The 15,240-nt window shown below is 35.4% G+C and overlaps 1 protein-coding gene across 1 annotated transcript; it reads left to right on the forward strand.

Annotated features, from left to right (window-relative positions):
- Nucleotides 1-2,361: 2,361 nt before the first annotated feature.
- Nucleotides 2,362-12,357, forward strand: PABPC4L (poly(A) binding protein cytoplasmic 4 like). The gene has a single exon (XM_043486373.1). The coding sequence runs from the start codon at nt 2,753-2,755 to the stop codon at nt 3,863-3,865; it is 1,113 nt and encodes a 370-aa protein (XP_043342308.1). The 5' UTR covers nt 2,362-2,752; the 3' UTR covers nt 3,866-12,357.
- The last annotated feature ends 2,883 nt before the right edge of the window (nt 12,358-15,240 follow it).

Here is a 15,240-nt window from a genome sequence, read left to right on the forward strand (position 1 = left end):
TGACAAAATGATGAGATTTAGAGAATTAAAGAGAGGAAAGAATCATAGATGCTTAAAAATGCTTACTTTGTTAAAACATAAAAAATGACAGCAGTGTAATCAGTAGTAATCAGTAGTATAAATAAGAAGAAGCATGACTGGTGGTCATTTAACAAATTGAAGTTTGTACCTTTTGCTTGTAAGTTGATTAGAGACAAAAATATAAGACTAAATTCTGCAGCCAGACTCTTCTTCACTTTTCACAAAATGTTTATGAAGATTACACTAAAGTAAAATGGAAAATAAATGAGTTTTTGAAATATTCTGATAATCTTGCTATTGCTAAATTATTTAACGAAGAACTAATATGATCTTAGGCACTTTTCCTAGACATAAAAAGTCTTAGCAAAATTCTCAGGAAATGTACACTTAGGAACTTTATTTTTTTTTTACATATCTGATAATACTGAATATGGTGACAACTTTCATTTACTCTGAACAATGCCAAATAGTGTCTGAATTTTTTAAGTATGTGCTGGTATCCACTGTTGGTATCTACCACCTATGTCAGTGGTCTTTTTTTCCTTTTTAATTGCACCTAGAAGATATATGGTTGAAGAAAAATTACTTTATTTGAACAAATGACTACAAGAGCAACACATATCAGAATAAATTTCACAAACAAAAAGCTGTAATCGGGATTTATTTGGGAGTTGTCATACAATCATTATTCAACATTAGATAAGTTAAAAGCAATTTGGATTTTATAGTGAAAATCACCCTCCAACTTGGTTGTATGTGTTTAATGTATCACTGAAAATTTTGTCAGTATCATTATCTCCTGAAAGAAAAATATATTTTATTCTAGCCCTTAGAGAAGACACCACTATGGGGACTCATTCATTTAGCCTTAAAGTCTTGTTATTAAGAGTGTAGCTCAGAGACCAACAGAATCTGCATCACTCAGGGGCTTTTTGGAAGTGTAGAGTTTCCAGTTCACTCCAAATTACTGAATCAGAATCTGCTTTCAAAAAAGATTCTTTCTGCATTTCTATGTCCATTAAAGTTTGAAAACACTAGATTAACCTTATATAAACCAATCCACACAATTCAATTTTGCAGGTAACATTCTTTAAAATGCATGATGATTCAAATTTAATGTTTTACGGAAATGATGTTAAGGAATTTATTTAACTAGAGGAAATAAAACCGATGTCACTCAAAGCCTATTCTCTGCCAGAGATTGTGTCAGACATTTCCAAATCTACTAATTCACTTAATCTTTACAATACTCTTGAGGTAAGGAACACTATGTCCATGTTTCCAGGCGTGAAAACCAACCTCAGATTACATATCTCATCCATTCCACGCAATGGATTCTTTCAGTAAATGCTGAGCACCTCCTTTCTCCAAGTTGAGCCAGGAAATAAAATGAGTTTATGGTCCCTACTGCCATGGAATGTACAGTATATTTAAATTAGACAAACTCCAGGAAAATACAAGGTAGTGTAACTTTCTAAGAGGGAAAACTAAAGTTTTTCAAAAGTTGTACAGGGGAAGCTTCTGTTTGGAAAGAGTATCTACCCAGCTTTGTGAAGTTGCCCCTGAACAAAAGAAGGCATATAGTTTAGGAAGGGGATCCAGGGGGCAATTGAGGCTGAACATGGAAGGAATCCCGCAGAACTTTGTAGAACAAGGTACGGATGTTGGATCTTATCCAAGAGTCAAAGGAAGCCGCTGGACGGTTTGAAGTTAGGAAGTGACAAGCCCAGATCCACACTTGGCAAAGCTCCCGCAGTCAGACTTACGCCAGGGCCAGCGGGCGGGTGGGTTCATTAGGGCCACTCCCCTAGGCCGTCTTTCTCCACCCTGGTCACCGCCTCCTGCTCCTCAGCCAAGCCTTCGGAGGGGGCTGGGAAGTGAGCGAGAGGGGCGGGTGGGAAGAAGAACATTCTCCAAAAATATTAAAAAGAAAACATCCCCCTTGGCAGCGAGTGCGCGGGAAGTTGAGCGCGCGAGTTCCGGGCTTCCCGTCCGCCCCCCGCCGGCCGCAGCCCGGGTGAGCCCCCAGCCCCCGCTCGGCCGCCGCCGCCCACCGGGCCGCGGCCGCCGTCCGTCCGTCCGTCCGTCCATCCATCCAGTCGATCTGTCCGCCTCCCCATCCCCCACGTCCTTCCCAGGGCTCCGCGCGGGGTCTGCAGGGAGGAAAAGGGCCGGGGTCGGTCAGGGCGCGCGGAGCCCGCGGAGCCCCCGGCCGCGCCCGGGCGGCGGCGCCAGCACGACCCGGTCCCGGGCAGTTCGGGGCTCCGGGGCCCCGCTTTCGCCGCCGCGCGCCGCTTCCCGGGTCGTCGCCTCAGCGGCCACTTGTGGAATTCTTCCCCGGAGGCTGTAACTTTAAACCGGCCTGAGCAAGGCCTATTTTTATTTGGAAACCAGCGGCCAGAGTGCTGAACCAGAGTGGAGAACACTCAGATGGAGGGCCAGCCCGCCACCTGAAGATTCCTCACGAACTGGCCGCGAAGGACAGGCTTGTCCTGGGGCCTTTCTTTGAGATCTCAAAGCTCTGTCGCCCCCTGTTCCAGGATGGGCCGGACTGGTTTCTGGGGGGTTTTGGAATGAGGATGATGCCTGAGCCTTGCCAGCCGTACGTGCACCCCAACATTGAGCCTCCAAGCCGTGACTCAGAGGCCACCACGCATAAGTCCGGGTCACACTCCTGCAGAAATCACCCCAGGAGCTCTTTAGGGACCGGCTTCTGGGGGTGAGGAGCAAGATGAATATAGCAGCCAAGTACCGCCAGGCGTCCTTGTACGTGGGTGACCTCCACGCGGACGTCACCGAGGACCTGCTGTTCAAGAAGTTCAGCGCCGTGGGGCCCGTGTTGTCCATCCGCATCTGCCGGGACCTGCTCACGCGCCGCTCCCTGGGCTACGCCTACGTCAACTTTCTGCAGCTGGCGGACGCCCAGAAGGCCCTGGACACCATGAACTTTGACCTGATAAAGGGCAAATCCATCCGTCTCATGTGGTCTCAACGTGACGCCTACTTAAGGAAATCTGGAATTGGGAACGTGTTCATCAAGAATCTGGACAAATCCATTGATAACAAAACCCTTTATGAACACTTTTCAGCTTTTGGGAAGATCCTGTCCTCCAAGGTGATGAGTGATGATCAGGGCTCCCGGGGCTACGCATTCGTGCACTTTCAAAACCAGGTTGCTGCCGACAGGGCCATCGAGGAGATGAACGGGGCACTGCTTAAGGACTGCAGGCTGTTCGTTGGCAGATTCAAGAGCCGCAAAGATCGAGAAGCCGAATTTCAAAACAAAGCCCATGAGTTCACCAATGTTTACATCAAAAACTTTGGAGATGAGATGGATGATGAGAGACTGAAGGAAGTTTTCAGTAAATATGGCAAAACCCTGAGTGTTAAGGTTATGACAGATTCCAGTGGAAAATCCAAAGGCTTTGGCTTTGTGAGTTTTGATCGCCATGAGGCTGCCAAAAGGGCTGTTGAAGAAATGAATGGAAAGGACATAAACGGACAGCTGCTTTTTGTAGGCCGGGCACAAAAGAAAGCAGAGCGACAGGCTGAGTTAAAGCAAATGTTTGAGCAGCTGAAACATGAAAGATTTCGGCGGTGCCAGGGTGCGAAGCTCTATATTAAGAACCTGGATGAGACCATTGATGATGAAAAACTGCGGAGGGAATTTTCTTCATTTGGATCAATTAGCAGGGTTAAGGTAATGCAGGAAGAAGGGCGAAGCAAAGGGTTTGGCTTGATCTGCTTCTCCTCTGCGGAGGAGGCCACTAAAGCAATGACTGAGATGAATGGCCGCATCTTAGGCTCCAAGCCACTCAACATCGCCCTGGCCCAGAAACCCTAGGAGAGGAAAACTTTCTACATCAGCCAGTGTGTGCTGCAGACTGAGGAATGTTAGTGATCTCTGACTGAATTCTCCTCAGTTAATTTTAAATTCCAGCTGATGGCTGGTTAGTTTAGTAAACGTTGTGATGGAAAGTTTTGTATACAAAACTATTTATTTTCCTTTGGAGCAAAAATAAGTGAATCTTAGAACCTTGGTTCTTTTTACAGAGGCACACCATGTGATTATAATATGGTATATTTTCCCAATTTTGATATAGTGTTCATAGTAATAAGTATAATTGGATATATTTTTACTACATTTTGAACCAACTGAAGTGTGGTAATTACTTGCGTTTTTTTGCATACTTTTTCTTATTTTAATAGTATTGCTAGCTTTAATTTCTTCCATGAAAATATGCCCAAAGTAGTTCTTATACCTAAGCATTGCAAAGTAATTTATTTTTATAAAAAAAAAAAAAAACTTTCTAATTTCTCATCTAATGTTTTTAAAAGAAACCAAAGTTTTAAAATTGCTACTACATACTCAGTATCTAGTTTCATTTTGAATTAATATTTAAAATAGTAGAAAATCATTTAATTTTCTTTCGGTTTTTATCCTGAAATGATTGCTTTTCTGATGGCTAAAATTAATGATGGAATTACTTTAGTGTTGCCTACTAATCTGCCTTATAGGATATTTTACTGTTCTTCCCATTGGTTAACATAATTCAGGTGCTTGCTGGTTATCAGATTTGTGACTTGAGTAGTAAAACCTTAACTTCTACATTCCTTAAGTTATAACCCTGTATCAATTCAGGTCAAAAATTGGCCTTCGCATACAGCATATAATTATGCATCAAGTTTTGAATCAGGAACCAATATTATGTAAGTCATATATAGGGAACATAGAAATTTTGTTTAACAACTGTGTTTTCTAACCTCTGTTATATGTTGTTCCATGTAGTGATACTATCTCAGGGTTCAGAGAAGTAAAACTTTCCTATTTTTATGATCTCCGTGTCCTTTTTATTAGACCTTAAGAGCTTTGTAACCCATTAAAGCTCACTTTTAGATTTGATTAAGCAGAAGCTCACTAACTGATTTTCTGATAAATTGAAATTACATCACTTAGCCTGTTGTCCAGAATAATTTTGATTTCATTCCCATTTCCAGACTTTTCTCTCCTGTCTTTTCTTTATATGATGTGGTTCCTCTTTACTTTTTAAAAAGGGTTTTATTATACTTACTTTTACTGTGTGCTATTTGAAATCCAGTTTGGAGATAGATACAAGAGTTATTTACATTTAACTAATTACTTTTAAAATTCTGATTCTCTCATACCAAAGGTGTCTAGAAAATAGTTTTCTTATATTTGTTGTTTTATTTTTTTTCCCTCTGCTTAGTTGCTCCCTGTAACCATATATCCAAGTCCTCTGTTTCATATATTACCAGTACAATATTACAGAAATATTAAAATATTTCACTTTGGCAATACTTTAGCTGTGAAAGAATGAGAAAATCTGTTTCTGTTTATTTTTCTATCAACTATATGAACATTCATTGCACATTTTCTAAATTAAAAGTATCTTTTAGACAATGAAAAAATTATAACAACATATAATCCTACTGTGCAGACAGATCTTCTGTTAAAATGTGTTGCATCTCTTCCCCAATTTTTCTTATACTTATACACATAATTTAACAAAAATAGAATCATACTTACAAAACTTCTTAAAACTGCTTTCCTAATTTGACAGTATGACACAGTCAGCTTCCATGGGCAGTTGGAAGTAAGTATTTGCACTATAATTTTAATGACTTTTTTAACTTCCTTTTAATGTTTGTACCATAATGTAACAATTTTCTCTTGATAAACATATAGGGTACTAGATTATCTCTTCCATTCTCCTTTTTTTTTGTTCTATCATCAACAACTTGGAGATAAACACCCTTGCAAACTCATATATGCTGATATATATAATTAATTTATTAAAAAAATGTGTGATTCATTGGAATTAATGTTTAAAAGGACAACAATTTAAAAACTAATTTTGATAAATATTACCCAAATGCTATTCAGAAACTTGTGCCACTTAACAATTCCACTGTGGAAAAAAAAGAAAGACATTTCCATTGTCAGTAGGACTGCTCATTTCCATATACTAAGAGGGATTTTGCTTACATTGTTGTCTGATTCAACATGATATGTAAAAACAAAATATTTCATGATTATTTATTTTACTACTTTATTACCTCAAAATTTAAACAGCATTTCTTGTAATTACTGGACATTTGTATTTTCATATTTTTGTAAATGATGTCAGTTTATTTTCATGATCTTAATGTGTTTTCCTGTGGGGGTGTTTCTTATTTATATGGAGTTTTTAGACTTTCTTTTCCCTGATACTCTCACCTTGTTTATAGTTTTGAGGGTCATTCCAAAATTAAATTTTTAACCTCAGATTTTTCAAACTCTTAGTTTGGTGGCTTTAATGTTATATTTCAAAACACTTTAAACACCTCAAATATACAAACCCCCATACACACATACAATTCATCTGTATTGTCTTCTATGACTTTCAGAGTTTCATATTCTCAATACTTTCTAAGCAAAGCTTTTGTATATACAGTATCTTATTCATAGCTTATATTAAATATTTTTTAAAGTATGTTGCTTTTCCAATTCTACTAACATATGTTGGTAAATACTTATAAAAGTGTATGTGAAATCCATATGCCAATTATAATTCTTTAGCTCTTTGGATTACTGTGTTGAGACGTACTTACCTACAAAGCAGAGAGCTTTTAAGAAAGGGTGCCAGGCAACAGGACTGGAAACTGTAGTACACATATCAAGCCTTGACATCTTTTTCTGGAAAATCCATTTTATATAAATGTTCATGTATTTGAACAATAGTTCACAGTACTTGTAAATGGATTATCAAGATAATATCAGGGAACTGAATTCTCTTCTCACATGTATGAGGATTTAATAGGGCATAATGTCAGTTGTTTAGGTGAATTGTGGCTATAGTTTCATGACACAGTAATATGCCATTTTAGTAAAAATTTCTTATTTTTAATATTTACCTTAAGAAATGACTGTCAGTTTACAAAAAAGTTTACAAAAAATCCTGTAGGTTTTTATTATTTAAATTTTACTTACTCTAAATTTTGTGTGTGTGTGATGCTATCAGGTTCTTGTGGCAGCAGAGATTCATGCACTAAAGAAACTTTACTCTTTTTAAGTCCAAGTGCCTTGATAAATGAAAAGAATCTTCACTTTCTAATAAGTATTCCTGTAAAAGCTAATTTCCATAGAGATGCCTTAAGCCACAGCTTCTGCACCCCCTTCTCTGTCCTCATACACATTGCCAAGTTTGTTATACAGATGTCTGCTTATACAGCCAATTGAATAAATATGTGCCTTTTGAAATTTTATTTTTTAAAATTTTAAGTGGATTTATAGTTGGTAAAAATAAGCTTTTTAAAGTGGTTTAGAATTTATATTTTCATGTTCTTAACATTTGTATAAATCCATTGAAAAGAGATCAAATAAAGACTGAATCTTTCAGTGGTGTCCAAAATTCTCATGTCCAAAAATCATTTTCATTTATTTATTTTTAAGTATTTCTGATTTTCTAGCAATCAGTTTCTCATAAGAGTAAATTGAAAACAACTTTCATTTTTAAATGAAGATATTCATTCATATTTTATGTTTTAAAAGACCAATTCTCATATGAACTAGTATTTGTTTTTAAGTTATTCATAATTATGGGACCATGATTGAAAAGAACCTCTAAGTTTTCATCAGGGACTATTTTAAAGATACTTTTGAATTTAATTGTTAAAGCAAAATTCAGTTAATATTTTGAGGATTTTGAATTAGCTTACTTGTATTCTATTTAGAAAATGTACATCATAATGTAATTTTTTAAAGTAAATAATAATACTTCAAAAAGATAATTTTTGAATATATAAAGGGTCAAACAAATTAAATAACCTCAGAATATCCTTCGCTTCAAGTAATAGAAAATCCAACTCACATTAGAAAAGGAAATTTTATTAAAATTTTCAGACTTAAGGTATCTTCATGTAAGGTATATGAAAACGTCTATATTGATTCTAACTCTTCACCCCCTCTGTCTCAGCGTCATCATCAGGGAGAGGGTCAGGATGTTTACAAGAATTCCTGTCATCACACTGAGACACAGTAACATTCAGAGTATAATACCTTTCCTAGAAACCTTTTAACAACTTTCTCTCTCAGTTCTCATTGTCCATTATTGATATGTATATTCTATAAGATCTGCCATTAGAATTAAGAAATAAGTCAACTTTCTGTGTAGAATGGGCTTATGAATGAAAGAAATTTCATAAGAATGGAGATATTTATAGGTGTATGCATCCACTAAACACTGGATTTGTTTTATCATTTATATCTAATTTTTAATTTCAGTACTTATGGATATTTTCTCCTGCTAACATTAACTTACAATTAGTTCTTAAAATTTCTCCCTGCAAATAATTTTCAACACTTGAGTCAAACTCACCAGTTTCTTCTCCCTCAGGTTGTATCAATCATAGGGACTAAACTGTGCAATATATCCTGTATAAAATTGAATTCATTTTTGTTTAGTAATGGGAATTGTGTTTTTACATGTCATGCTTTATTAGATCTAAATTAGGCATCTATTGAAAATTTTACTGAAAAGTTCAAATTCAATTTAGTCACCCCAGTGGGTTTTCAACATTCCTAGGTGGTTCAGTGGTAAAGAGTCCACCTGCTGATGCAGGAGACCGTGAGAGACACGGGTTCAATCCCTGGGTCAGTAAGATCCCCTGGAGTAAGACATGGCAACTCACTCTAGTATTGTTGCCTGGAAGATTTATGGACAGAGGAGCCTGGTGGGCTATAGTCCATGGGTTGCAAAAAGTCAGATTTGACTGGGCATGCTATATACAATGGGTTTCCACCAAAAATAATTATCAACAGATTACAAATGATCAAGAATATTTCAAATATAACTCTACATTTAATAAGGTATTGGTTTCTTGAGCTCTAATTTAGTCTGTCAAGTATATCTTCATGTATCTTAGTTAATATTTTAGAATCATACCACCAGAGGGAAAGAATTTACTATGTATCACCAACTAATGTGATATTCTGTATAAAGAATTTTTTAAAAAAAAATTCCCACTGACAATGTAATAGAAAAATCTTGAAAAAGGATCTACAAAGTTAGGTGCCTTCAAAATGGCCCCAGTATATAAAATGAATCTAAGTAACACAAACCTAAATGGATGGGCACTCATTTTCTTTACTAAAGAATTTATATTAGATCCTTTAATACATTAAAATTGTCAGAATGAACAAAACTGGACTTATCCAAGCTTTTCAGTTTAATTTTTCCTGTATTACACAAATTTGGTACAACCTCACATTTTAGCTATGCGCTGTAAGAAAACAAAAACAGAGGTACTAAATTCCGAATTACACATTTACTTGTATTTGAATCTGTTAAGATCAGATTATTTTGTAAGTTTATTCAGAGGAAGTATTTATAGCTCCTTTTTATTTTTGTCTAATGGTCAGGTCTAAGAGTTTATAAAATGTTTTTAACTATATTGAAGTTCCCCAAATGACACAATTGAACCCATCAATTAAGAAAAGAAAAATGATCCTCTTAGTAGCATTCTTTGTCATAGAACAGGCTTAACTTCTGAGAGATATTGGCAGTTTAGACAATGATGTCACATCAGAAGTTGTTAACCCACTCATATTTACATCACCTTAGATAAAATTATCCCTGGTTAAGTTCTGCCAAATGTTAACAGCACATTTTGAGTTTCATATGTAATGTCACTAACATGGAGGATGTTGTTATTAATTTTTTTTTTGCATACAGTGAATATTGGTTATGATTCACTGTGTTGTATGTGTGTGAATTTTTTTAATTGGTGTTTCCAATGGAATATTCTTATCTCAGAAAACCATATCTGACAGTGTGTTTTGAATCACAATTTTGATTTATATTCCATTTCATTTTGTACATGTGCCAGTGGCATACCAATACACCACAATTTTGACATATTGCTAAATCTAGTTCCTTGAAGTTAAAATAAGCCTTTATAATAGTAATTCCAGCAAATCTTTGTTAAGCAAAAAAGTGCCTCAATTTGAATGCAAGTCAGATGTTAGAATTATTTTGACACATCACTATTTTACTGAATTACCAAGGGAATTGTTAGTAATCTAGTATTATCCACTACCCTATTCACTTATATTTCATGCATAGTACTGAGATTGTATGGTTATTTCATTTTTATTTTAATTTACTTCATTTAATAAATACATTTAATTTATTTTATTTAATTTACTATTTATTTTTATTTTAACCAAAATATATTGCAACCTCTCATAGCCATGTCACATGTAAATCTTTACCATGCCTAATACATGCATTATTTTTGGTCCCAGTGTCTCTTTTTATCCTATTCCTATGCTATGATTTCTCTTGGTTAGTTTGCTAGAAATAAACTGTTCTTATTTGTTTTTTTAAAGTGTCATCCTAAACTCTGACTCACTCAAAGCTTTAACTTTTTCTCAAATAGTATGCTGTCTGTTACATGGAATAAAACAGATCTTCTAACTGGTTAATTAAAAAAAAAAGAGAGCAGGATTTATTGCCAGATCAAAATAAATAAGAGCTCTTCGTTTGCAAATGAAGTATTCTTTTCTTTTCTTTTCTTACAAGGGTTAAGAAAGACTTTCTATAGACTGTTACACTATAGAGGCAGCAGTACCTGTTTTGAAATTAGACCATATGGCATATTGCTGTAGGGAGTAAAAAAGCAAGCATTTACAAAAGGTCAGGGAGGCTCAACTTCAAGCATTTAGAATGTTATTTTTAAATATTTTATTATTATTATTTTAATTAACTCATTCTCCTCCCTACCTTTTTTTTTTTTAGCATTTTAGGGCATAGATTGGATATATTTCTTAGTGGGATATCTATTATTTTACCAGGAACATGTGATGGAAACTGTCCTGCCTTTGTAAGAGAAAAAGTAAAGCAATCATCAGTTTTTAAAAAGAAAATATTGGGTAGAGAAATAACATTCGGTAGCAAATCATTACATCTAAATGAAGTCTATTGTTCAGGATCAACTTGGGAAGTTGAATGAATGACTAATGCAATTTTTCAAATTATCATGTCCTCTTAGACTGTTATGAATCACGTGTCATAAAAATAACCATTTTCAAATGTATGATTCATTGGTTTGTAGTATATTGAAAAGGTTGTGTGAAATCACCTTTATCCAATTCCAGAATATTTTTTATCATGTCAGAAGAAACTTCATATATTCACGAGCAGTTAATCCCATTTTCTCCTCCTCCTCGAACCTAGCAAACACAAATTTATATATCTAGAATTTGCCTGTTTTGGACATTTGACGTAAATGTTATCATATGTTACCTTTTGTGTTTAGGTTCCTTTCCCTAGCTTAATGTTTTAAGATGTTCGTATTGCAGCTTATATCAGTACTCAATTCCTTTTTATGCATGAATAATATCTATTTGTATGGATATACCTCATTCTTTTGGGCTTGCCTCATAGCTCAGCAGTAAAGACTCCACGTGCAATGCAGGAGACATGGGTTCAATCCCCTGAAGAAAGACATGGAAACCTGTTTCAGTATTCTTGTCTGGGAAATCCCATGGACAGAGGAGTGGGCTATAGTCCATGGGATCACAAGAGCTGGAAATAGCTTAGTGACTAAATAACTACCACCACCACATTCTTTTTATCCATTCATCTTTTATTGTATAGTTAGGTTGAAATATAAACAGATCATGGGTCCGATGGGTGAGAGCCCAGATTATGCCTTTTTTTGGTGATATCTAAAAGCTTAATATTTTACATTTAGATCTACAATCTACCTGAAATTTATTTTTTGTTATAATGTGAGTTCAGAAGTGATCTTTTTTTATTTCCATTTAGACATCCAGCAGATTCAGTACTGCTATTTACTGAAAAGTATAACCTTTTCCCTGCCTAACTCTGAAGTGCTATCAGATGCCTTTATTTGTTTTACCAAGTCAGTTTCTGGATTTCTATTCCATTAGTCTATAGTTGTTTATCCTTTGCCAGTGTCATGTAGTCGTTATTACATTGTAATCTTTATATCAGAACAAATCCTTTCATCTTGTTATTCTTACTAAAGATTTACTTGGTTATTCTTAGTTATCTGATTATTCATAGAAATGAAAAAACACAACTTGTGAAGTTTCATACATCTATTTGTGCATATGTATGCACATGCATATAAACATGTATTCCTTTTGGGAATTCATTGTGATCATATTGATTCTGAGTTGAAAGCCTACTGACTAGTCTTCTAACTCATGAAAATGGATATCACTTTAATTGTACTCCTTAATTTTTTCAACAATACTATGTAGTTCTTGTTTAGAAGTCTTGCATATATTTAGTCTTATTCCTAGCTGTATGATATTTTTGTTATTATAAAATGTTTTGATGTTATTTCTTATTTTTACTGTTATAGTAAAACATTTTTATTATTCTAAAAAAATAGAAATATATTTGCTTATAACATAATGCCTAGCTCCCCAATCTCCTTGCCATACATTAATGATTATTTACTTTTTTATATGAACCACAATATGTTAATTGATTGTAATCAATTATCTATGGGATATTGAGTGTTCCCTCTACTCAGTTTTGTCAATTGAAAAAAAAATACAAGGTAATGCATTTGCAGTTTCTAATGTGCCAACATTTAACATGTAATATATTTGAGTATATAAATTTTAAAGTTAGTAGTGAAACGTAGTTTAAACAAGCTATATTCTTTTTCTGATTTCCCTCATCAAGCTGTGGCCATGAGATTAACTGAGGATTCTAGTCACTGTTCATCACGTGTTTCTTTCCAAACTACACGAGTAACAGAAATTTCCCCTTTGCTTAAGCAGCTTTGCAAACAGCTTTGTATTCTTTAGGTATCTGAATTAATTTGGAAAGGGATTGCTGTTAAGACTATTTTACATTTGTAGTTTTCTACTTGATTCTTTTTCTTTTATTTGATATATGTTCGTAAGGTATTTTCTTTGTATATTGCTCTGCAGCCTAGAATTACCATCATCTTCTTCCAAATTGCTCAAAGGAATCCCATTTTATTAATTCTTTCTCAGAAAACTGTGTAGATCATTTGGGTGACATCACAACCAAACAATCAAAGCAATAATGACTTAAGTGCCAAGACTGGCATTAAACAAACTTAATTAACTTTTTATTTATTGAACCTTATTTTTTAGTAGGTCCACAAACTCACAAGTACTTATATCTTATCCTAGAAAGGACATGGAAATGCACGAAGCTATATAAACTATGACTCTAACTTTTAGTATGTTCTGAGGATCAGAGAACATCAACATTGTTGAAAATAAGTATTTTATGCTCTCTTAACTCTTCTGAACAAAACAATGGGCAGGTTCCTGTAGGTGGTCAAGCATTCAACATATGGCCATATTGTATTGTCCACAGCTGACTAAAACAATGATGGGAAACAGTTCAAAAACAGCTCTGGTGAAAATCAGCAACAGGCAAACAAAAGAGATCTATCCAACTATAACTTTAATTCAGTTGGTAACTGGTTGAACCAATCAAATCTCGGTGCATCAAGTTATGCATACAGAAGGTACAGGTGGTAATGACATATAAATCCTGAGAGGCAAAAAAAATTCAGAGGTGAAGAATTTAAAAACGAATTAAACCAAAAGTAAGCATATTGGTATTTTCACTGAAAAAGAAGTTCACATCACTGAAATACAATGGAGTAATAATCTGATCTTGGGATTCACTGGTTCTAATGTATGTTCCATAATCAATTAGCCTTTAGTCTTATCGTACCTACTAGGGGTGCTGTCTCAAAAATGGCAGGATGATCTTGGTTCGTTTCCAAGGCAAACCATTCAACATCACAGTAATCCAAGTCTGCAACCACTGATGCCAAAGAAGCTGAGTTTGACCAGTTCTATGAAGACCTATAAGACCTTCTAGAACTAACACCAAAAAAAGATGTCCTTTTCATCATAGGGGATTGGAATGTAAAAGTAGGAAGTCAAGAGATACCCAGAATAACAGGAAAATTTGACCTTGAAGTACCAAATGATGCAGGGCAAAGGCTAACAATTTTATTACGAGAACACACTGGTCATAGTAAACACTGTTTTCCAACAAACCAAGATGTGACACTATACATGGACATCACCAGATGGTCAGTATTGAAATCAGAATGATTTTTTTTTTTTTTTTTTGCAGCCAAAGATGGAGAAGCTCTACACAGTCAACAAAAAATAAGACCTGAAGCTGACTATGGCTCAGATCATGAACTCCATATGGCAAAATTCAGGTTTAAATTGAAGAAAGTAGGAACAAGCACTAGGCCATTCAGGTATGACCTAAATCAAATCCCTTATATTATACAGAGGAGGTGAGGAATGGACTCAAGGGACTAGATCTGGTAGGATAGAGCACCTGAAGAACTATGGATAGAAGTCTGTAACATTGTTCAGGAGGTGGTGATCAAAACCATCCCCAACAAAAAGAAATGCAAGAAAGGAAAATGATTGTCTGAGGAGGCCTTACAAATAGCTGAGGAAAGAAGAGAAGTAACGTGCCGGGAGAAGGGAAAAGATACAGCCAACCGAAAGCAGAGTTCCAGAGAATGGTAAGGAGAGATAGACCTTCTTAAATGAACAATGCAAAGAAATAGAGGAAAACAATAGAATGGGTAAGACGAGATCTCTTCAAGAAAACTGGAGATATCAAAGGGAATATTTCATGCAACGATAGGCAAGATTAAGGACAGAAGCAGTAAAGACCTAACAGAAGCAGAAGAGATTAAGAAGTAGTAAGAATACACAGAAAAGCTATGCAGAAAAAGGTCTAAATGACCTGAATAACTGTGATGGTGTGGCCATTCACCTAGAGCCCGACATCCTGGAGTGTGAAGTCAAGTGGGCTTTAGGAAGCATTACTATAAACAAAGCTGTGTAGATGTAGGTGATGGAATTTGAAATGTAGCTTTTTCAAATCCTAAAAAATGATGCTCCATTCAATATGCCAGCAAATCTAGAAAACCCAGCAGTGGTCACAGGACTGGAAAAGTTCAGTTTTCATTCCAATCTCCAAAAAGGGCAATGCCAAAGAATGTTCAAACTACCATACAATTGTGTTTACTTCATATGCTATCAAGGTTATGCTGAAAAGTTCTTCAGGCTATGCTTCCGCAATACCTAAACCATGAACTCCCAGATATACAAGCTAGGTTTCAAAGAGGCAGAAGTACCGGACTTCAAATTGCCAA

This window comes from Cervus canadensis, chromosome 1 (genome assembly GCF_019320065.1).
Source record: "Cervus canadensis isolate Bull #8, Minnesota chromosome 1, ASM1932006v1, whole genome shotgun sequence".
Taxonomy (NCBI): Eukaryota; Metazoa; Chordata; class Mammalia; order Artiodactyla; family Cervidae; genus Cervus; species Cervus canadensis.

Coding starts and splice junctions, on each gene's coding strand:
- PABPC4L (XM_043486373.1), top strand. CDS start 2,753: ATGAATATAGCAGCCAAGTACCGCCAGGCGTCCTTGTACGTGGGTGAC.